Source organism: Schistocerca serialis, chromosome 5 (assembly GCF_023864345.2).
Source record: "Schistocerca serialis cubense isolate TAMUIC-IGC-003099 chromosome 5, iqSchSeri2.2, whole genome shotgun sequence".
In the NCBI taxonomy this organism is placed as follows: Eukaryota; Metazoa; Arthropoda; class Insecta; order Orthoptera; family Acrididae; genus Schistocerca; species Schistocerca serialis.
In genome coordinates this window covers 506,533,643-506,558,736 of record NC_064642.1, presented here as the reverse complement: position 1 = coordinate 506,558,736, position 25,094 = coordinate 506,533,643, and the positions used below count along the sequence as shown (strand labels likewise).

The window sequence follows — 25,094 nt, the reverse complement described above, 5'->3', positions numbered from 1 at the left end:
ACCGAATCAAAAAAATCAACTGGGTGCATATTTATACCCAGATTTAATTTAAATCATAGTTGCAGTTCGTCATCCGTAATGGATATACTGAAATTATCACTGCCTCATCAGGTAAGCCGGCCGTTGTTGCCGAGCGGTTCTAGGCGCTTCAGTCTGGAACCGCGCGACCGCTACGGTCGCAGGTTCGAATCCTTCCTCGGGCATGGATGTGTGTGATGTCCTTAGGTTAGTTAGGTTTAAGTAGTTCTAAGTTCTAGGGGACTGATGACCTCAGACGTTAAGTCCCATGGTACTCAGAGCCATTTGAACGATTTCATCAGGTAAAATGAACAATAAACATCTACAGGAGTTAAAGTTTAAAGCGATGAAATCCATCCAAGCTATAAACTCTAATAAGAAGTGTCTCAGAGAAAATGTCACCCCAAAGTACATTCACGTAAAAATCAATAATAGCGGTAAGTCAGCACAGAAAGCCAGAAGAAACAATGAAATCTTGTGGCTAAAATCGGAAATCAGGATACATTACAAACAGATAGATCTGCTAACTAAACAGCTTTGAGTTGCATTTTCAACTATGTAATGTCATTCATCCAAGTCGCCTTACGCAATTTCTTGACAATTTTGATGCTCATGCTAATAAATTACAGTTAGAAATAGAATTTAGGCAAAAGAAAGAAGTTTCAGATCTGATATCTTACAAAATAAACAGCGAATCTGTAGATCTTGCCTATACACCACATAAATTCTATACAGAGTTGTGAACAACACGGACATAACTTTCAGCAGCAAAGAGATTAGCTGAGTAAATAAAAGACTCAAACACAACTTTGCTTCCAGGCTAAAGAACAATAAAATAAAGAATTTAATTATTAGTGCCAAAATAGTCTGTGCCACAGTCAAACTAAACCACAACACGCAGAACGTCGAAGCACGTAAAGTAAACGAAATTATAAAGAAAAATTTTAAAGAAATTTTTAATATCAGCCCACACTGTACAGGTAACACTTACAAACATCAGTAAGAAAGTTACGAGTAACGAGGCCCTCGTGATAAAGGCAGGTAAAAGTAACACAGCAGCCATCATGTATCAAAGAGACTACAACAACAGAACACGAATTTTTTGAAACTAAAAGTACCACTGAATTAAAAACAGACGTCACCCAAAAGTGTCAAGATAATCTGCAAAAATTACTCGAAAAGTGCAGTTTTCTGCTGACCAGTGCTGTGTTGTAGTGAATCCACAAGACCCCAGGTCTAAGATTCACAAACATGGTTGTCCTGTTCACTTGATTGTAAATGTCACTAACTGCCCGGGATGCAAAATTATCAGAAAACCTTATGCTGTACTGAATAAAAACAAAACCTTTGAAAATATATTTTCAATTAAGAACAGGTTTAAGTTAACCAGAAATATTAAAGACTTAATACCTCCGGATAAAGCAACATTTGCCTCCTTTGACACAGTAAATCTCGACACAAATATTCCCTGGGAAGATGCTCGTTCAATAATACGAAAGAATATAATGAAATACAAAAAGCTAACCAATGCAGAAATTTATGAACTCATGATGTGGCTTGAATTAATTGTCTTACGTAACTAGTTTTTCATTCAACAGCAAGTTTTACGTGCAAAACAGTGGTCTAGCTATGTATAGCAGGCTTGCTTGGTGCCATTTACACATATCTTGTAACGGGATTTCTTCTCAACTCATCCACAATTTACAAACAAAATTATGTATTATAAAAGATATGAGTATGTCGTAGTCATACTTTTCAACGGTCTAAAAGAAGAACAAAATAACCTAGCAATGAAATGAATAAAATGCACCCACAATCAAATTCACAGTTTAACATCTGACAACTGAAGGAATTAATTTCCTTGATATGCCCATTTCCAGTCATAGTAACAAGTAGGCTTTCCAGATATAAAGGAAAGCCACTACCACTAATGTTCCCTTTAACAATCCCTCATGCCGCCCAAACCAAAATGAAACTGTTTTCTACAGCTTGTCTGGAAACTGTATACTCCACATGACCGTCAGTGAAGCAGATGCATGTAAGGAAATTAACATACCTAAATCTATAGTCCAAAATAATTCATATAATACTTCCCACATAAACACCCTAGTTGAAAAAGTTCACCGTAAACTTAAGCAACCACCATCACCACTAAAATATAAGAAAGAAATGCCAAGAGTTGTTATTTTTCCCTTCATTGGCAAAGTGTCAAACAAACTTGTAAATCTTTTCAGACCACTTAACATAAAAATATCCTTCTACACCGACAATAATCTACATAATAAAATAGTTCATAATAATAAAGCCACTGAATAGTGGCATCAGAAGTCTGGCATATACAACGTCACATACTCATGTTCTTACTGTTATATAAGGCAAACTGGCAGAAATTTTGCAAACCCCTACAAAGAACATACAGATGCCCTTCGACTCAAAAACTTAAACATTGCATCACATATTGCTCATCACGAACACTCTGTTGAGGAATCAACGACAGTCTTTCTGTTCTACACATTGCTGAAAAAGGGTTACAGATGGATCTCCTTGAACAATGAGAGGTTTACGTTCACAAGCTAAAACCCTCTTAGAAAATCCTTAACGAACAAAATGAATCAATGCAGGACCTTTTCTTCCGAAATTTTTAAGACATACTGGCTCCAAAACACCAAAAAATACAATAATAAGACACAATCATCCTCCAGCATAAACTATATTCACTCAGTCTTGTAACAACTATGGCAGTCTGTACTAAATTACTTAATATTTCACTCTCTTAGTCATGAAATAATTATGACATGCTGTAATTCATCCACTCTTTAATTCCACAGCAAATAGTTTACTTTATTGGTTTATCCTTTGTGTAACTTTTTAATCCATATTACTTGTATAATGTCAATATAAGAACACTCCTGCAGCTAGCAAAATTCACTGAAATATATTATCTGTATTTGTAAACACTTATTTTGAAATACTTTGCATCTCAGGCCAAAGATCATCATGTAGCAAAGTGTTCTATCTGTTGTATGCAATTCTTTGTATTTACATCCAGTGTTAACATTCTGTGAATAACTGGGAAACCAGGTTCAGCTAAATACTGTGATACTTGTGTGTACACTCGACACTGTACATTACTGGAATGGATTTACTATATTACCACGATGCAGTGCATCGCACATGATCAAATGTAACATTTTCTTTTCAGAAACGTTTTTTTACTCGATCACTAAATTTTCGTCATTTTCACCAGCTCCATCTCTATAGCGTCTAGCTACACTTGGTCCACGATGTAATGTTCCTGTAATACCTCCACTGATGATCAGCCTGCACTGGCTTGAAACTAGCTAATGGTACAATAAATCGAATCTAAAATCTAAAAAAGCCACTGGTTGCATTTTATACGCAGATAAATCGCCAAGTTAAATCACAGTTGCAGTTCGTCATGTATAATGGACATAATTAAAATAAAATTCTTTTTTCCCTGATTCGATTCAGTACCCCATTTCTTAATCGAATTACCCATCTAATCTTCAGCGTTGTACTATAGCACCACATTTCAGAAGCTCCTGTCTCCTCTAGTCTGGACAGCCTGTTGCACACATTTTACTACCGTGCTAGGCTATACTCCAGATAAGTACCGTCAAATAAGACTTCCTGACACTTAAATTAATGTTCGATGTTAAAAACTCCTGTTTTTACGAAATTCTGTGCTTGCTATTTTCAGTCTGCGTTTTATATCCTCTCTTCTTCGACCATTATCAATTATTTCACTGCCCAAATAACAAAACTCGGTTTTAGTTTCTCATCTCCCAGTCTAATTCCTTCAGCATCACCTTATTTAATTCGAGTACATTCCATTATAATTGTTTATTTTTGTTGGTATTCTTTTTTTGAAGACACTATCCATTCAGTTTAACTGATATTCCAAGTCATCTGCTCTACCTTACAGAATTACGTCGTCACCGCCAAACGTTGAAGTTTTTATTTCTTCCTTATACGTAAGCAAACATAAAAACTCATCATATAAGGGGCGATAAAAAGTTTCCTTTCAAATGCTGTACAATCCAGATTCAGTATGCCAATCAGGTAAAATTGCCGTGAGCGTTGAGGCAATCATCCTACCGACGCACCAGGTTGAGGATGCCCGTTATATGGAACACCGTGTCCACCTGCGTGAAGACGTCTGTAACTGCCTCACCACGTCCTCTTCCGACAGGAACGATCGACCCTTCAAGGTCTTTTTTAAGGGACCGAAGGTGTGATAATCACATGGGGAGGGATCAGGACTATAGGACGCGTGAGGAGCACTTGAGTTGGGGCAACTTCTGCGAAACAACATTCGCGATATGGGGACGTTCGTTTTCATGAAGCAGTAACCCCTATCCGCACCATTCCACAATGGCAATTTTAGACAGATATGCTTCCCCATACATAGTCTTCATTCCCCTACGGACGTCTACCGGTGTTTTTCCTTCGGCAGCCAAGAAAAGAATAAGAGCATGTTGATCGTGTTTGGACCCATGCGATAATAACGTCATTACAGTTCACGTTTCCGCATTTACCGCACGAATGTCGGAAAGACACGAATGCCACATTAACCCCTTGCCTACATGTCGGTGCTTGTATACATCGGAGTCGCGCGTCGTTGCATATATGCTATAGCAGCACCCTCAAACAGGAACTTTTTGATCGCCCCTTACATATTGACAGTAAATTGCTCTCCGCATATTAATTTAACTCTTCGTTAGCAGTGTCGTTTAAATCGTTGACGAGTATGGATGATAATCTCGATCGAGTCTACTAAGGCAGCAGCTGTATGTTTAAATGACCGTGTATCATTACGAGGATATGAGTAAACACCTGAAAACTGAAAGCATTTGATGTGCGAAATAAATGATTGGTCGTAACATATCCAAGGAAGAAAATGGAAGTGTCTTTCCACAAATTTGTGACTGCGGTACTTATATAAACGTATTGAATTTGTGCAATAGCAGATATTGGGCTATTTCTTATTTTGGTTTGGAGATACGTGTATGTTTATTCAGTTTCCCAAAACGCAATCAACGACTGAATTTTGTGTTATAAATCAGTCCTCGTAGAGCGCCAACATCGTCCTTCCAATTAGACTGCTTCAACTCTGAGGCAGCTGACATTATATTGTCTGCTGGTGCTTTCTTAGTCGCTAAATAACTTGCATTTTTCTCTTTCATGATTTGCCATACCTTTTTAATTCCTTAGCGATGAAACGCCTGCATTAAGTCGTAATACATGATGTGGATTGAACTGTCGGTACTAGATACGCGACAACATGATTCTCAACAGTTTCTACAATGAGATTGAGCTCGTATTTTACTATGTTGTATATACACGCATTGACTTTAAAACATCATATTCAGAACATCTCAGAGCTCTAGAAACTTAAAGCTCTCATAGTACATTTGCTGACTACCTAATAGCTCACAACCACCACTCAACTAAAATAGAAAAAGATTTAAAAATACCATAATCCAGCCACAGCCTACACCATCAACAGCAATAGAAGAAAACTTCCACATATAGAATCCAGGAGCAGAAGGAAAGAAAGATAGTAAATGAATACACTACACTGTGTAAAGGCATGCTTTATAGTAAAGACGACAGAAACAGCTAAAAAGTGCGTATACACCCTCTGGGAGAGAGAGAGAGAGAGAGAGAGAGAGAGAGAGAGAGAGAGAAACAAAATTCTAATTTGGTGCCAAACTCACTTGAGAACAACGCAACATTGACTTGACACACAATGACGTTTGCCCAGTGTTCTGGCTAGTTGAAAAGTGTTACTTACAAACGAAATTTTGAGAAATTTATATAATATTCGGTTGCGGTTGTTAATAACTCATGAGAACACAAACGACATAGGATTTGCCAAAGCAAAACGTAACTAATAACAAAAATCTTGATACAACGAAATTAACGTTAGATATAAAGTGATGAATTAGCTCACCAACCAAAGTCACATTAACTTCTTTTAGTTGCAGATTACAAGGTACCAGTACATGATAATGTACAGAGGGTTCTGCATAACTGTATAACGTAAAAATAAAGTAATGACGACAATAAACAACTGGCGCTGATAGCCTCGGCGTTAGGCGCCATTAAGCATCAACACACACACACACACACACACACACACACACACACACACACACACTCTAAACTCTTTTAGACCTAATTTTCGTAAAATAGTTATTACTTAAAATATGTGCACATTTCACAGACTTGAATGAAGAAAACCCACTGATGATGGGACAAAGATGCTGAAACATGTTTCGGCCATAGGCAAAAACAGTGTTTTGCATACCAAGGTGAAACTTCTACCCAATACTTTTACCTGCAAACTCGACAGATGTAAGTGAAGCAAATTCAGATGATGAGTACTTACCTTTGTTTCCAGGTGACAAATAATATTTCGGGACAGGTGTTTCTCGAACTTCTAAATATTATAAGTTCATCGTATAAATTTTCACAGTCATTTGTTCACACTTATGATACGCCGCAACTGTTTACGGTTTGTTAAATACAACTCAGTTAGCAGTTCCTTGAGGACACACTCACAACTCACCAATTCACTGGTGCCATCGCGAGCGTGCGGATTTTTTTTTTTTTTTTTTTTTTGTCTATTTTGCCACTAGTATTGCCAACTGTCGCGGTGGGACCTTCTTGTGACCAACTAAAATGGCGCTGTGGTAAGACCCTGGCCTCGAGTTCGGGAAGACAGCGGTTCAAATTCCGGCTCTGCCACACAGATTCGAGTATTTCCTAGCTTTTCTAATTCTCTCAGTGCAAATGTTGGGATCTTTCCTTTGGGAAGGGTACGGTAGATTTCCTCGCCCAAGCTGCTCATGTACGCTATCTTATGTCCACCGCCTCTTTAACAACCGAATCTCAGAATGTTGAAGCGTATGATTGAACTTTTCTTGCATCAAACAGTATTTTGCGACGTCGAAAGCTTGAGCTTTCATCCAGAAAAAAAACGCGACAGTAAGTTCGAGAATATGTTATACAAAGCAATGTTATGAAGAAGAGTATCTCAAGAGGTTAAAGTTAATAATCGTGTACGAATAGTATGAATCGATAATTGTCAAATACGATATTCTAATTGAATTTCACGATGAAGAAACCGGAGCGAAAGTAACCAGAATGAAAATAAAAGGCTTTTGCGACAATAGCGACGAGTCGAGTGCGGATTGGAACTGTTTAAAAAATTGTGTTTAAAAAGCTTTATCATAATCATAATTTTATTTTTTAAACTGTCTTTTCTGCCCATGTAAGGCAAGCACGCTCATGCGGTCTCTACGAACATAACTGTTCCATATTATAAGTTCGACACATGCGCGGCTGTTGAAGTCAAGTGACCAAGCTGGACGTTAGGCTGGGTTGTGGTTGGATTGTTTGGGGGAAGAGACTAAACAGCGAGGTCATCGATCTCATCGGATTAGGGAAGGATGGGGAAGGAAGTCGACCTTGCCCTTTCAAAGAACCATCCCGGCGTTTGTCTGGAGTGATTTAGGGAAATCACGGAAAACCTAAATTAGGATGGCCGGACGCGGGATTGAACCGTCGTCCTCCCGAATGCGAGTCCAGTGTGCTAACCAATGCGCCTCCTCGCCAGGTGGACGTGAGGTGACTGACGTATTACTTTCTTAAAGAGATACTGGACGTATTTTTTTTGCTTCATCTTGTATTTTTTAATACTATTTTGTATTTATAAGGGACAACCAAAAAGTTTCCGTTCGATGACATGGCTTCAGCGTATATGCAACGTGCACGTATCTTTTCTTGCCTGCAGAAGGACAAGCGCCGGAAGACATCCATAGGAGAATGAATGCGTATGGGGTAGCATGTCTGTTATGGACCACTGTTATGGAATGCTGCTGCTTCATAGATAACGCCACGTCCCTTAACCGAAAATGTAGTGACGCAGAAGTACGCCATTTCAAATGAGTGACACTCGAGCACCCGCCCTATAATGCTGATCTCTCCTCATGCGATTACCACTCCTTCGATCTCTTAAAAAAGTCCTTGAAGGGTCGACGATTCCTGTCGGACGAGGATGTGCAGCAGGCAGTTACAGACTTCTTCACGCATTAGGACACCGTGTTTTACCAAATGGGGATCTTCAAAGAGTACTTAAACCTGGTGCGTCGTTGACATGATGGCCTCAATGCTCACGGTGATTTTACCTGAGTGTCAGACTGATTCTGGACTGTACGACCTTCGAGGAGAAACTATTTGATCGCCGCTTATGATAGTAATTTTTCATTTTTAATTCTGCTGGCTCATAAGAGACGAAACAGCTAAACTATTTTAAGTCTGTCCGTTACTACCAAGACAGTTGTCAATAGAAAACATTTACATAGAACTAGCTTGCAATTAATTTTATGCGCTGGTTATGTGCCCATAAGAACACACAACACACAGCATGGCAGTATTGGTATCTACAGATTTGGACATTGAGTTAAGCTGGTCATCATTTTCACACTAACGTTGAAAGCGGTATGGACGAGATGTGATACGCATTGAAGAATGGTAAAAGGCCTGTGACTGATACACGCGACGGCCATGAGAGAACTCATTTCCAGGACAACTGCTCATTCACACAGACAACTATCGGTTGACTGTTTCTCAAGTAGCTTTCACATCACATCAGCACAGGAATTAAAATATTAAACTGTCACTTTTTGTAAGTAGGATGTCAAAGCTGACAATTTCAAATGCTTCAGGATATCTAGTACTGTCAATGTCACAGCTGTACGATTGTTTTATGACATATTTACGGACGTTAGGGTTCCTTTAACCGCGTTTGCAATAACAAGGCAGAGTGGCTGATATTTATTTGTCATGTATTTTATATTCGTTCAAGTATTCAGTTATTCGTGGAAAACTGCTGACTGACAGTTCATCGTACGGTTATAAAAGGTTTTCGTTCTTAGGGAAACAACAAACGTTTCATTTCCTTTCAGTGGAGATGTTTACTGTCAAAATTCCTAGAGCGTACTCTCGCAGAAGAATCGGGCAACATATTACTTCTTCCTGCAGACGTCTCGCGCAATGATCACGATGAGAAAATCAGATATTAGAGCTCATACGAAGATTTATCGATAGCTTTCCTGCGCACCTTTCTTGAATGGAACGGAGAAGGGAGGAAGAGCAGTGGTACCAGAAGTACCCTCCACCATACACCGTAAGGTGGTTTGCGGAGTATAGATGTAGGTGTAGATTAATCCCATTCAAAAGAGAAGATTAGTAACTATTGTTAATTCTGGTAGCTTGCTTTCTGAAACCTTCCTTAGCACTGTTATGTTGAGACGATAATTAATTTCTTCACGTTTTGTGTACTGCAACATGTTTTAAATGGAAAAGGTTGTGTTTCTCGCTCACAGATGTCGCTGTAACAGTTGTGACCTTTGTATCTACATTAAAAATACAAGGGTCACTACAAAAGAAATGCTCAGTGTTTCTACTTAAAAACATAAATTGGATACTTAAAAAAGCATCCAATTTATGTTCCATAACTATGACATTTTTACAGCATGTTGATATATTTTTTGAAAGAAAACCGTGGTTTTTCCACATAATTGATTGTTGCATTCAACTGCCTTACGTCACAGTGGATCTAAGGCCTGTACATCTACATGCTAGAAGTCATGAGCATCACGTTTGAGCCGGTGTTTAGCACCCTTCACAGGGAGGTCAGAACTTGAAATTTTGTTGTGTTAAGGGATACCTTCAGTTTACCGAAAAGGTGTTAATCATATGGCCACAGATAAATCTGTAGGTTGAGCGTTTAAGAGTTGTCTGCCGAAGTTTTGTGGTCTCTGTGGTGGTTTTCTCACTCACGTGTGGCCGTCCGCTATCACGAAACAGCAAAAAGGTCTTGTTTTTGCCGATGTTGTCGAGGGCGACACATTCTGGCAAGAAGTTTGTTAAGGTGTCCACGTATGTGGCGGAATTGGTGGCATGATATACACAAATAACATCCTTCCGAATAAAAACACAGTAGCCATTACTTTTCTTGCTGAATGCGTAGTTTTGAATTTCTCCTTTCTTTTATGAAGCCATTCATTCCGCTGCCATTTCGTTTCCAGTTCAGTGATGCAACCAGGTTTCAAATCATGTCACAATTTTTGTAAGGAAGTCATCTCCAGAAGTCTCATACTGTTCCCAAAGTACGCTGCGCGCTCTTCCGTGTTTCTCTGTGGCCGTCCGTTTGCAGTCTCGGAACCCACCTGGCACAAAACTTTATCAACTTCAGCTGTCTCAATATTCTGCAAACACTCGCTTCTCCTCTACCCAGTAGTTCACTGTTAAGGGTTTGTGAGCCTAAATCAGACTGTGAATATGCTGTGCACTGTCAGGAGTCTCTGTAGTGCTGAGTCTGCATCTGCACGGGCGATCCCGAGTACTGGAGTCCCCACTTTCACCAGATAATCTGCTTGACCACCAACTGACTGTGCTGGGATCAACTTCATTATCCGCAAAAACGTTTCTCAGTCTCTTGTGAATGTTTGTCACTTCCTTGTTCTCACAGCACGTTGCTACATGACGAACATAAAGTGCAGCATCCATCTTGACAGAATGCTACGACAGCGTGACTTGCGGAAAGACATTGAATTAATTTTGAAAGAAATGGGAAAATTTTTTATATGATGGTAGTGTCAAGAGATCGTGCGTGCTGACGCATGGAATACTCCAAGGTCGTATAGGCTCCGAGCGCCTCACGTACGATCGTGGGATGAGCGTACAGAGAGCACTTCGATTCAAGGAGAACCGCTGCCGTGGCTAACAACGTCCCGATGATCGCCGTCTACTACTGCGGACAGATTGGTCATACTGCAACAAATCACTCAACAATTCAAGGCTCCACAGTAACTGGCGAGCAACCGTACTGCACTGAAAGGTTCCTTTCGTCCGCTCTCCAACCTTCCTGGCGTCACACTAAATAACTCGCGGCGGCTCTCAGAAAACACAGACTCTGATGTGGGTGGCGTAAGCGAAAATTTACGCGGTATCTTGTCCGCAGATTACGTCGTAAACGTTTTCTGGCCGAATGATTCTCTGCACTGTAACACACTTATGACGTCAGCCTCGCTTTGATCCGCGGAACGGGGTTAAACTCCTCGCCACGCTAGAGTCAGTTAAAAACCATTTGCTCTCCTACAACTATCAGAAGGATTCCGAGATCCGACCGCTGAATTGGAGTATATTAACCGCTGGTGGTTCGTACATCCCTCCAACCGTCTCCTCTTAACTTCTGTCGATGATTTCCAGAACAAAACAGGAATACAGTTCAACATCGAAAGCGGAAAAAATCATATAAAAACGTAGCTCACAAAATTTGCACGGAAACTAACAAATTTATTCGTATCAATTAACCCTAGCCAAGTCCGTCACTTTTATCCGTTACAAGTTCTAAATAGGAAAGTGCCCAAGCAAAATTTTAAGCGCACACACGAAAATGCACTATCGAGAGCTCTGTAGGTTTTCCGTACAGGAAAAGTAGCCTCGTTGATCACGAGGGATCAAACTCCTGAAATGCGAAATGGCAGCCATTTTAAAACACAAACTCCGTCTCAGAGGGCCTGCCACTCGGCCGACTACTCGATTTTACAAACTCCAAACCGCTCCACGAAATTATTTAACATTCCTGGCTGTCAGCCAGTCGGACTCAGTGGCCGCATTCAGTGAATTTCATTGACCATTTCCCTCTGGCGCTAATGAGCACTGAAAAATGCTTCTCCCCGGCAGCGATTTTCAATAGCTTATTTTCCACGTACATTGGGAGGCACCTGACGTCCTGGGACAATCATACGTTCATAGCTCAGCCTACGCTCTCCTCGACAACGCGTTTAGGAGGGTTAGGAAAAGAGCAATTCATCAACTACAGGTTGTAGAGTAGGCAATAGTCACAGGTGAGCCCACAGGCTCTACTCGACCAGGAAATGATATGTTACGATATCTTCCACAACCACTTGCTTGTTATGGGGTTCATAAGCCACCACGTCACACGTATACGTTGATCACCGCACGCTACAAAGCACGCAGATAAACGTGGACATATGAACACTGGCATTGGACTCTCGAGGCATGGAAAAAGGTAAACTGTGCTGATGAGTCGCAGCACACGTTGGCGTATGGCGATGGCAAGGTACGTGTACGTCGTCAACCACATGGTACCATGCAGCCGAACCTTCAGCATGTCAGTGCTCCGTGTTGCGACCGGGATTCGATCTCGCGACCATTCGGTTCCCAGGCATGTGCTGTATTACTAGACCACCAGGCCGACACAAAGCTGATCTGATATTACGTACGCTCGTGTCTTGCTCAGTAGACGATACTACGGAACTACGTCGAACGCCTTCCTTAAGTCACGGAATAAGGCATCAACCTGGACGGTGGTATCTATTATTTTCTGGTTCTCTTGGACGAACAGAACGAGCTGGTTTTCGAACGATCGATGATTGCGGATTCCTAGAGACAAGATCTTCACCCTTCAGAAAGATGATAAGAACAAAATACGTTCCAAAATCTTACAACAGACTAACGTCGATGGTAAAGCTATAGTTGTGTGCGTCTATTCGATGACCCTTCTTCAAAACTGGAATGAGTGCATTTTTCAATCACTAGGAACGCTTCGTTCCTCCATCGACCTTAGTGGACAGCTGATGCAGGGTGTATCACTCGAAAGAGGCCCCACAAACATGTGTAGCAATTCCGCAGAAACTGCGCTGCGTAATTTTTGACGTTTGACGTCGCAACAACGTTTGACTCAACAGTGTGTTTCCGCACGTTGCTTTGGCTGGAGCTCAGTGTTCAGTGTTTAGTGACAATGTATCACTATTCTATCGAAGAGCGTGTGTTACTTGTGAAACAATATTGGATTACTGGTTCCTTTAATCCATGCCAGCGAAGGTTTGTTGGTCTGCTTGGTGACCAGTATATACCGTCTAAATGCTATGTACAAAAGTTAGTGAACAAGATGGAGAGCTGTGGAACGGTGTTCGATCTTCACGGCGGAGACGGCCGCCATTATCGGAAGAAAAAGTGACTGACCTGAAACAACGACTGTTGGCCTCTCTTGCAAAGTCTGTTCGACGTTTATATCGAGAATGTGGAATGTCATGGGGCACATGTCACAGGGCTGCGAAGAAAGCCAGCATGTATCCATAGAGGTTTACCGTTGTTGAGGAACTGAACGTCAATGACAAAGATAAACGCATTACATTTTGCCGTTGGTTTCAGCAATTTATTACTCAGAGGCCAGGAATATTGCAGTACACATGGTTCAGTGGTGAGGCGTGGTTCCGCCTCTCTCTGACTATGTGAACTCTCAGAATATACGTTTGAGGTGTAATGAAAATCCCCATGCACTGGTAAAGCAACTTCTGAATTCACAAAAGAATGGCTCGGTGCAATATCACAGCGTCGCATCTTCGGAGCAATTTTTTTCGAAGCTACTGTGACAAGTGCAGTTTACATCGAAATGTTTCGGGAATTTGTGAACCAGTTGGACGATGAAGAACTTACCCTCGGCGGCTACCAACAGGATAAATGGAAATGTCGTGTGGCTAGGGCCTCCCGTCGGGTAGACCGTTCGCCTCGTGCAGGTCTTTCAATTTGACGCCACTTCGGCGACCTGCGCGTCGATGGGGATGAAATGATGATGATTAAGAAAACACAACACCCAGTCCCTGAGCGGAGAAAATCTCCGACCCAGCCGGGAATCGAACCCGGGCCCTTAGGATTGACAGTCTGTCACGCTGACCACTCAGCTACCAGGGCGGACTACCAACAGGATGGTGTTACATGCCACACATGTCAAGTGACCATAGCTGAGATCGAATCATTTTTCCGCGGCAGAGTCACTTAGAAAGGACTGTGACCCCCAAGGTCGACTGATTCAACACCATCTGATCTTTTCCTCTGGGGTGGCAAAAGGCCAGGTCTACAGTAACAAACCACACAACTTGGAAGATTTACGAGAGAACGTCATCCTTCAATTCCAGGCAGTGGCACCCCGAGGTTCTGGCAGCAACATTCGAAAATCTGCAGCATTGTGTTCAAATGTGTTCACAAGTCAAGGGTGCTCACTTCTAGCACCTTTTGTGATTCACCTTTATTTCGCCATGAACAAGATATGACATATTCATTTCATTTTCCGATTTTTGTGCAAAGCCTTTAAGGGTAATTTAAGCAAATGTTTGGTTGTGGGGCTTCTTTCGAGTGAGACAACCCGTAGAAGAGCAGGAAGTTCTTTCACATATTCCATGTGGAAATTGTTTGTACATTAATTCAAGGCTTCCCCGATAGTAATGGATTTCCTCCGGGACAGATTTTTATTAAATAACACTTAATTAAAGAAAAACTATTTCCTACATTTCATGCCTTCTGTATCAGTTTCTTACATGGCTTCAGGACAGGACATATGAAACTAACACTACTCTGGTACTATATTCATCCACTTCACTGAATAGCTCAATAAACACAAGCTTGTGATATAACCACTGTTCGACGGGCAAGTATCAAAACCTCTTAAAAGCCTAACACAAATTTCATGTTTGAAGTGCCGACTTCATGGACCAATTTTTCATCTGGGAAAGACTGCACATTTACATTCGATAACTAACATGTACTTTGAACAAAACTGTAATATGTGATGTTCACTTTGTCCTTTGCAGATGGGACGCCAATGGCGCACCTTGCTGCAGAGAAGGAAGCCGCCAAGGAGGATCAAAAGGTATGACTGAAATGTTATTTAAATATTCGTATTTTTGAGACTGTGAGTACAAGCTATGACGGTTGTGGTTACGAGATAAGGGTTTTCTTAGGATTTAGACACCCAGTGATATTCGGTAGTGCTTCGTTTCTCTAGCGTTTGATCAGGATCAGGATCAGATTCAGTTTTATGTTGAGTATGTGTCAGTACCGTGCACAGTCAGAGTGCTTAAAAATCTGCACGGTCACTCTAGGATTTTACGTGGTAAAAGCAGATATACTCCACAGCTGTGTGTTCGTATACGCACGAGATCACCGTGAGAGACATTTAACTTGCAAGAAATAAACAATGAGAGCAGGAGCAAACTAGAATTTTACATACTAGTGTAACATATTACTACACAAAGTATTATAGAACAGTTCCAAGTCAAATGTTGAAATCTTACGCAACATCAGATACAGAAGTTGAGTATGCTGTTTTTTTTTTTTTTTTTTTTTTTTTTTTTGCTATAACCGCATATCTTTCAGTCACGTCGCTGCTCGTTTTAAGCAGTATCTCGGGCATTATTCTCACCGTTGTATAATATTAACTTAAAATCTAAACTCTTGGCAGTCCTTACGTTTCCACTACTTGCTTTAGTTTGCAGCAATTAGCAATCGTTTTAGAACAAGAGGGAAAAACGATTAGCTGTGAACCAAAATTCAGGATATATCGTATTCGTTGCTTTGTTTGGTCCATCATCCTCATTGAATAAAGAAGTAATTAATTTAGTAGAAATAAAGAGAACCGAGCTGCCAAATGACGTAAGAAACCTACATCATTACCACATCCTATAACCGCCATAACCCTAGACTGATAAAAATGGAGAAGAGATGTATTCGTCAGCGCTGCTGTACTCATTTCGTGTTTCTGGGTCATTCATCAATTGTGTTACTGATACTAAAACATCAGTAATTATTTCCTGTCTTGCATTTTTACGGATGGCAGTCAGGCATGTTGTGGTTTATTATTTACTGAAACATGTAAACAGCAGCAGTCGGACGTCCGAGACGGCTCAGATCTGTAGCGTGTGTACGCGTGACGCACTTGCTCTGAGAAACTTTTTTAATTACGGAATTAAATACTACTGGAGCTGCATATACACGAATGGGACGAAAATCTGCAGATGTGATGTATTTGCACAGACAAACAACTGATTACAATTTAAGAAAAATTGAATGTTTATTCAGGAGGAAGAGCTTCACAAACTGGGCAAGTCAATAACGCGTTGTTGCACCTCTAGCCCTTATGCACGCAGTTGCTCGGCTTGGCATTGATTGGTTGACTTGTTGGATGTTCTCCTGAGGGTCATCGTGCCAAATTTCCTCCACTTGGCACGTTAAACAGTCAAAATCCTGTGATGGTGGGAAGTTCTTGCCCATAAAACTCCAAGCATCTCAACTGGGAAGAGATCCGGCGACCTTGCTAGCCAAGGTAGGGTTTGGCAGGCGCAAAGACAGGTACAGAACTTTTCGTCATGTGCCGGCGGGCATTACCTTGCTGATATGTAAGCCAAGGATGGCTTACCGTGAAGGTCAACAGAACTGGGAGTAGAATATCGTCGACTTACTGATGTGCTGCAAGGATACTGCAGATGTCAACGAAAGCGATCGTGCTATGAAATGAAATGGCACCCCATACCGTCACTTCGAGTGTAGGGCCGTATGCGGGAGACGTTCAGGTTGGTACCACTGTCTGTGGCGTCTCCAGACACGTCTTCGCTGGTCTTCGGGGCTCAGTTCGAAGCTGGACTCATCATTAAAGACAATTCTTCTCCAATCAATAAGATTCCAAGCCGAAGACGTGGATCCCTTTGGTAGTCATCCGCGGCACTCTTAATGCACAGCGGTATGTCGTTGATATTCTGCGCCCCATTTTGTTGCCCTTCATGGCAAGCCGTTCTGGCCACAAGGCCGCCGGGTCTCTTCCCAACTGACAACGTTTAGAGCATTATGAGATGGACTCTCCAATCATTTCGGGATTGTGCGACCTAGTGCGCCAAATGGATATAATTTGGCACTGAGGACACTCAGCAACTTAGTGCCAAGCCAAATTACTGCTTGCATAAGGGCCTGGTGTGGACAAAGCGTTATTGACTTAATTTGTGAAGCTATCTCTCTTAAATTAGTCATCCAATTTTTCGTAATCAGTTGTTTATCTGTTCATGTACATCACATACAGATATTTCCGTCCCATTTGGATAATTCCTTCTTGGTGTGCCTTTCTTCTTGTCTTAGACTGTACCTGAAAACATTTTCACTCATTGAAGAAAAAGAGATTTTTATTTAAATACAGATTCATTCATCCACATTTACGTACATACTCTATAAGCCACCATACAGAGCATGGTGGGGGATATCTTGTACCACTGCTAGTCATACTCTTTCCTGTTCCATTACCAAATGGAATGGGGTCTATATGCCTCCGAACAATGCCTAATGTCTCTTACCGTCGGCCAGTGTGGCCGAGCGGTTCTAGGCGCTTCAGTCTGGAGCCGCGCGACCGCTTCGGTCGCAGGTTCGAATCCTGCCTCGGGCATGGATGTGTGTGATGTCCTTAGGTTAGTTAGGTTTAAGTAGTTCTAAGTTCTAGGCGACTGATGACCTCAGATCTTAAGTCCCAGAGTCCTCAGAACCATTTGTCTCTTACCTTTTCTTGATGATCGTTACGCGAGATATGTTGCTGATACTGGAATCGTTCTGACTCAGTCACAAATGCCGGTTCTCTAAATTTTCTCAACAGTGTTTCGCGAAAAGAACTTCTTCTTCCCTGCAGGGATTTCAGTTCGGGTTCGTAAAACATCTCCGTAATACTCGTGTCTTGATCGAACCTACAGGCAACAAATCTAACGGCCCACCTCTGAAGAGCGTCGATGTCTTTCTTCAACTCGACGTATTGTGGATCCCAAGTACTTGTATAGTTCTCAGGAATGGGTCACACAAGTGTTCTATACTCAGTCTTCTTTGTAGATGAGTTTCATATTCCTAAAATTCTCCCAACAAACCGAAGTCGACCATTCGCCTCTCTATAAACAATCTCAGCTGCTTGTGGTCATCTGCATTAACGTTCATTTTTCTACATTTAGAGCAAGCTACAATTCATCACACAAAACATTAATTCTGTATGCAACTTCCATGGAACATTCCTGGCGATACACCGGGCGAGGTGGCGCGATGGCTATCTCACTGGACTCGCATTCGCGAGAACGAAGGTTCAAATTTGCATACCGCCTTCTAGGTTTAGGATTTTGATGGTTTTCTAAAACGCCCAGGCAGATACCAGAATGATTCCATTGAAAGAACACGACCGATTTCCTTCCTATTCCTCTGTTCCTGAAACATTCCGAGCTTGCGTTCCTTCTCTGATAACCTCGATATTCCCGCCTTCCGTCCTTCCTTGCTGACGATACTTTCCTTCGGTAAACACTTGCCGTCCAGTACAACGTAATAGTGATCTATTATTTAAAAATATGCAAATGCAGACAAACTTTTGCCTAGTTTCTGTTATTTTGGGGCTGGGATTATTTAACTATATGCTCATTCCTATAATCCCGTCCCTGAGCGTTCAAAGAATTATTCAGCTCCAACTGAGGTCAAACCACCAACAAAGAGGCCTAGAGGAAAAGGTGTGAATATGGACACCGTCTTTTGTTTTTGACTTAAAGGAACCTTCTTTTGTAAAAATTCTAGCTGATTAGTATCCATTATATCTATTCGAAAACAAAGATTTACAAAAAGCTTGTAAAATCGAACTTAAATAAAGGGGGTGTCAATATGGGCACCCACAAAAAGGTGCAAGAAATCTTTTGAAATATTTAAATGAAATGGGTTAAAACAATACAAAATGGTAGACTAGTCCACAAAAAGCAACTTTCGTACATGTATACATGAAATCTGAAATTATTTACAGTAATCGCAAACGTAAGTAGCTCCTTCAGCGCCAGCACAACCTAGGTGTGCCCACATTTGGCACATAACACACTTAATCCACACCGCTCCTCTCCTGTATTGAGAGAACTTTTCATCACAAAAGATTCCACTTGCATCGCTTGAGTCTGGTGTACCTCCATCGTTCACATCAAGGTGATTATCAATGTCCACAAAGGGCTGCAGGAGCCTGAAGAGTCCGCTGATGAACCAGATAGTTCTGTGGAACATTTTTTCGAAGGCTTTTGGATTTTTCACCTCTGACCGCAGGGCGGCCTCTAACCCCAGAGAAACTCAACGACCTCTTCTTGACAGCACTTCTGTCAAGCAGCTGTGTCAACTGATTTTTGTCTGGCGTTGCAGTGATGTGGCAGGCGGTTGCTGCTTTTCGTCCCCGCTTTGTGGTTCTCCTCTTAATGCTGGGGCAGGAGATATGTCGAATGGTGAAACTCCAATTGTTGTCCCTGGAGAATTTGTTTCGCACCCATCCTGAAGGATGGGCTCTACCAATTGCACCAGGGGGGCAGCCTCTCATTATAGCTTGGGACAAGCTGGTTCTAGGGAAAATTATCATTGGCGGGACATAATGTCCCGAAGCACTCATGCATGCAATAACTGTGACTGTAGCCCCTGTTTCTGCAGACGTTAAATTTGTAATTTGTTTTTTCCCTTTCATCCCCATCACTTTTGGAATTTTGCTTTGGACAATGTATAGGCCTGTCTCGTCCACTTTATACTCTGTCTGCTGGATATGAGTGTTTGTTGGAAGTGTCTGCCAATAAATCAAAGAAAGCCCTCACATTCTCTTTATTGAAACCTAAGGCTCTGGCATACGAAGTTCCACAAGGTTTGTGAGTTGGCAGCTGATCCTTGTGCCTCCCAAGAAAAAGATTAGCCCAAGCTCGTCCTGCTTCTCCTCCTATGAAAGGGGTTGTTTACCCTGGACAAGTAAAAATGCCATTCTTCTGAGATCCGCCAAAGTGCACCCAAGGAATTTTTGCTCCATCTTAAGGAGACAAGAAACTAGCTATTTCTCGAGGTCTGCATTTAAAATCGGTTTCATTCCAAGTTTTGTCTCTTGAACCGCTTGCTCAGGGATATTATCATGTTTAAGAAATCTCCACAAAGTGGTACGAGGCACTCCGAATGTTCTTGCAGCGCCTTTCACAGAAGCCTCCTTTGCTTTCACAGCTGCTATAGAATGTACCATCTGTGATCTATCCCACTGATGCCGCTGGTTCTTACATTCAAAGCGCTTCTTCATTCTCGGCATTCGACAAGGACGAACAAAAGCACTAGGGTCTATTATCGCAATTTGAAAACTCTATTTGTTTGTTTGTTGCTGTGTAAGTTGTATATATGAACTTTAAACAAAATTCGACTAATCATGTCCCCATAAAATTATTTAAATGTTTTACATTGTTTAAGAGACGAGATGGTATAATTGTGGGTCCTCCTTAAATAGGGGCCCATTTTTGCACCAACCCAATGGGCCCATACATACACCAACCGTTATTAAGCAACATGGCCACTATCACATCTAACCTAAACGTGTGTAACGTAAAACGTGCTTCTAAGAGTAGCTTATCACTGAGAACTTGTTTCAAACTAATCAAAAGGATATAAAAAGAAGATTTCACATACCTGCCAAACGTTTGCAGTCGTGAACAAACACGAATTCACACAACAACCGACACTGCTTGAAACGATGCTTCCAACTGTTCACTGCTATCATCTGTCAACAATAGGCACCGTTTTCAGTCCTGGCCGCCAGACTGCAGCACTTCCCATACCCTCTTCGTGAGGGGTGCCCATAATTGCACCTGTTACCATTTTCACACCTTTTCCTCTAATATTCAAATCCCCCAGCATGCGCAATTGATATTCAGCTGAAACTGTCTATTTTTGACCACGGCTGTATATCTGACTGCGAACTGAAATAAGTTCATTTCTACAGCAAATCTAAAGTTCATAGTCCTCATAGTGTATATAAATTCCAGAGAATAACTTTTATACTCAGACTACTGCGTGATAGCGTATTACTTTTTTTATAACAGTTTTCAAAACAGTACACGGCTAATCCACACTTGTAATTTGATTCTGCCACTCAGCAACATAATAATAATAATAATAATAATAATAATAATAATAATAATAATAAGGAAGTAAAACACGCATATGTATAGCTGATAGAGACGGGCTGTCGACATTTTGATGTATGACTGGTAAAGACGACCTGTCGACATTTATATCATCTTTTTTGTCAGTTATTGGTCAGTTTAAGGTGGATTTCGAACCACAATACAACTTCACACTTTTCACTTTACCGAATAACTGTCAGAGGGAAAACGCGTGATAAGTGACTGGATACTCCCAAAACCTGCCGAAGATTGAACCCCTGATTATTCAACTTGTAATCTCTGAACGACACCCTATTTGCTTCATTTTATATTCCACATTTTTCATAACGTGATCCTTCTCAACGATAAATATATGTATTTTTAAACATCATCCATTATATTCTGTCATATTATTGAATGATGTATGTATCAAGAAAAGCTGTTTCGAACCTTCTCGTCAGATTAAAATTGTGTGCCGGACAGGGGTTCAAAACATCGAACCTTGTCTTTAGTGGGCAATTCAGTTACCCGCTGAATTATCCAGGTACGACTCACGAGCCACCCTCACGATTCTACTTTCGCCCACTACCTGTATCTTTCATCTGGAGTAAATCTGTACGTTTGAGGGTCTTTACGAACATTTTTTTGAATAATAACATCGCTGTCTGATAGCTGTGATTGTCAGAGAGTGAGAATGAAAGAAAAGAGAAGTGAGAGAGTCTGTCAATGTGAAGAATCGTGAATGAAAGTCATGATTATTAAAAAAGAATTTGAAATGCACTGGGCCCCTGTGAGAATGATAAGCGTATTATTAAATTTAGCTTGCTGTAATATTTAATCAATTTACTATGAGAACTACTCGCGAAAAAGCTGAATCATTAGAAAAAAATAAAAAATATTTAGTCCGAATACTGGTTTGATGCAGCTCTCCATCCTAGTCCATCCTCTACTAATCTCTTCATATCTGCATAAATACTGTAACCAAAATCCATTTGAATCTGCTTGTTCTAGTCAAATTTGGATCTCCTTCCACACCTAGTATCCACCCTAGTTCCCTCCATTACAAAACTGGCTGTTCCTTGATGCTTCAAAATACTTCCTATAACCCCGTCTCTTGTGTAAGTCAAATTGTGCCCTACACTTATTTTCTCTCTGATCAATTTCGTACTATCTCGTGAGCTATTTGACCGATCTATATCATCTTTAGAATTCATCTGTAACAGTACATTTCAAAAGCATTCAGTCTCCTCTTGCCTTTACTTCTTCTAGTACATGTTTTACTTCCATGTAAGGCTACATTCTACATAGGTAGTTTCACAACACACTATGCAAATCTTAAATTTATCTTAAATGTTAACAAATTTCTCAGATTCTCTTGCTCTTGCCAGTCTGCATTTTACTTCCTCTTACCTTCGGCCTTTGTCAGCCAGTTTTCTTCCCAATAACAAAACTTATGCTACTGTCTTTAGTGTCTCATTTCTAACCTAATTCCTTCATCATCTAATTACTTAGTTCAATAACACTCCATTACACTTGTTTTACTTTTGTTGATATTCATATTATAACTTCTTTTAAGACACCATCCATTCAGTTCAATTGCTCCCGAGTCTCTTGTTGCCAGAATAACAGTGACATCGACATACCTCAATGTTTTTATTTCTTCTCCCTGAACTTTGATTCCAATTCGAAATTTCTCCTTGGTTTCCTTTACTTTCTTTATTGGTCGCCTTATGCGCTGATTGAATGGTGATTGGGCTGCGATGGCATCACACTAACTTATCAGTTACTGCGTCCCTTTCATGTTCTTCGGCCATTATAACTCCTGTCCGTTTTCTGAGCAAGTTATAGGAACCTTTCGCTCCCTATATTTTATCTCTGGCAGCTCCAGAATTTAAAAGATTATATATAGAGAAAACTGTGGTCTAATCCTGTATCAGTTCCAGAAAATGAACTGGTCAGTACCATTACCAGTGATGCTGAAGAGATAGTGGACTTGGCACAATAAGGTGTTGCAGATACTGAAGAACAGAATGTGCACGAGATTCCAAATTCCAACTGTGGAAGCATTGCGCTACGATAATCTAATGCCTTACAGGGAAGGAAATAAGGAATAAAGTCAAGGAATTTGAACCTGCAAGAGAACTGAAGACAATGATGATGACAGAAGCCTTCCAAGTAGTAGATGCGGTAATGGCAAATTTTGAAGGCAATGATCCTGAGTCGGAAGGAAGCCCTAAGGTAAAGACAAAATTGACCATTTTCTAAAATACAACAGAGATCTTCACGACATTACTGCTGAAGAACAATAACAGTCAACAGTCGAACTTTGTTCTGTAAAACTTGATGCTTATAACAGACCTCAAGCACCACTTCAACAGAAGTGCTATGTTTCCTCCAAAAATACTCACTGGCTGACATCAACATCGCCGAAGTATTCTGACAGTTCTGGAGAAAGTTGTGAGGTTGGATTTTATAAGGCTAGACTGCACATGTTCGCCGATCTTTTGAGATTTTTGCACTAACATACGGTATTGTTATTTTTTTTCATTTTCTCCATTGAAATAGAGAAATTTCATAATAATTGGTTTTGTCTTTGTATGAGATAGCTTAAACCTGTATTTTAGATACATAAATTGCTCTCATGTTACATAATTTCTTTATACACGGAATTTCCGCGTTACACCTTTAACGTACAAATGTACACCGAGTCCTGCAAGTATCTGGAAGAGCTGAGGGTGGGGAGACTGAAGAACCAACGAAGAGTTTTGTGGCGCCTCGGGTAACGGCGATCACGTAAGGAAATGAAAATTTCTTTCTTAAAAATAGTAAGATATTTTGATGATCCACGTCATTTTTCTAAACAATCGTATACATGTTGAAGTGATATTTTAAAGATTTTTTTCAACTTGATTATTTCACCAGTAAAAATTGTTTTAGCAAACATCGACGGCATTAACTGCTATCTTGGGACGATGACAGAAGTAGCTGTGGCCATTTAAAACCATGTGCAATCTTATAATATTCTCGTATATGAAAGTGTTTAAAAACAATTGTATCATTGTATTTATTTATCTTACAGTGTGTAGTCTAGGCTACAAGATCTTTGTTATTAAAATACAGAATTACGTTATGTACGGTAAGGAAAAAGAGCACAGTAACATTCAGTTTCTTTGTTTCCTATCACGTGAGTCACACATGCAGCCTTCAGCTACGTCCCATACGCTGCGTGCCCATATTCCGTACACTATTCCATTACATTAAATCCATACACCATTCCATTCACACACCATTGCATTACATTAAATCCATACACCATTCCGTACACCATTCCATTCATACACCATTCCATATTGGTGAACCCATATTCCGGAAATTCCAAATTCTTCTCAATAAAAAAATACTCCTTCCTTTTCTCCTAAATCGCCATTTTCAGGTTCATCTTGACGTTGTAGCTCTCGTTCATTGGAATTGTCATATTCTGAATCAAATATTAATTCCTTCTACGTTTTCTACTTTCAGTTTTGTTGTTGGTTTCATCTATTTTAAGCATGTCTATCTTCTTGTTTGTTTATTATTTTGTCTTTAACGTTTTTTCCTTCATTGGGGTTGGTCTTGAAGCTTTGGAGTTTATCTTATCTACCTATGTGCTGCAAGTAGGTAATCAGGTAATCGTAAAACTACTCCTGTCGGTACCGCCTTTCAGGTCCTAACAATGCGGTTATTTTATTAAGCCGCTAATTTAGGACTGATTAGGTAAAATAATCTGGTCAGGATTTGCATCATTTATCAGTGTTGTAGTATTAAATCTAGATAGGGATATTGACAGGATCATCAGTGGTAACCGATCTGTCATTTGACTTTCCGAACGTTGCTTCTGCCCTTTTTTCGGTAGACATAGAAATAGTGGAAACTGTTGAACAGGCCTTGTGAGAACTTCGTTACGTCACAGGAAGCTACACTCCTGGAAATGGAAAAAAGAACACATTGACACCGGTGTGTCAGACCCACCATACTTGCTCCGGACACTGCGAGAGGGCTGTACAAGCAATGATCACACGCACGGCACAGCGGACACACCAGGAACCGCGGTGTTGGCCGTCGAATGGCCCTAGCTGCGCAGCATTTGTGCACCGCCGCCGTCAGTGTCAGCCAGTTTACCGTGGCATACGGAGCTCCATCGCAGTCTTTAACACTGGTAGCATGCCGCGACAGCGTGGACGTGAACCGTATGTGCAGTTGACG

The 25,094-nt window shown here is 40.8% G+C and overlaps 1 protein-coding gene across 1 annotated transcript in view; it reads left to right on the top strand.

Moving 5' to 3' along the window:
- The window catches only part of LOC126480704 (uncharacterized), a 477,291-nt gene that overhangs the window by 291,405 nt on the left and 160,792 nt on the right, over positions 1-25,094 (top strand). The window contains exon 3 of the mRNA XM_050103949.1: positions 14,730-14,788. Within this exon, the coding sequence (XP_049959906.1) occupies positions 14,741-14,788 (48 nt within the window). The 5' untranslated portion in view covers positions 14,730-14,740. The remainder of the gene's footprint in view (positions 1-14,729; positions 14,789-25,094) is intronic.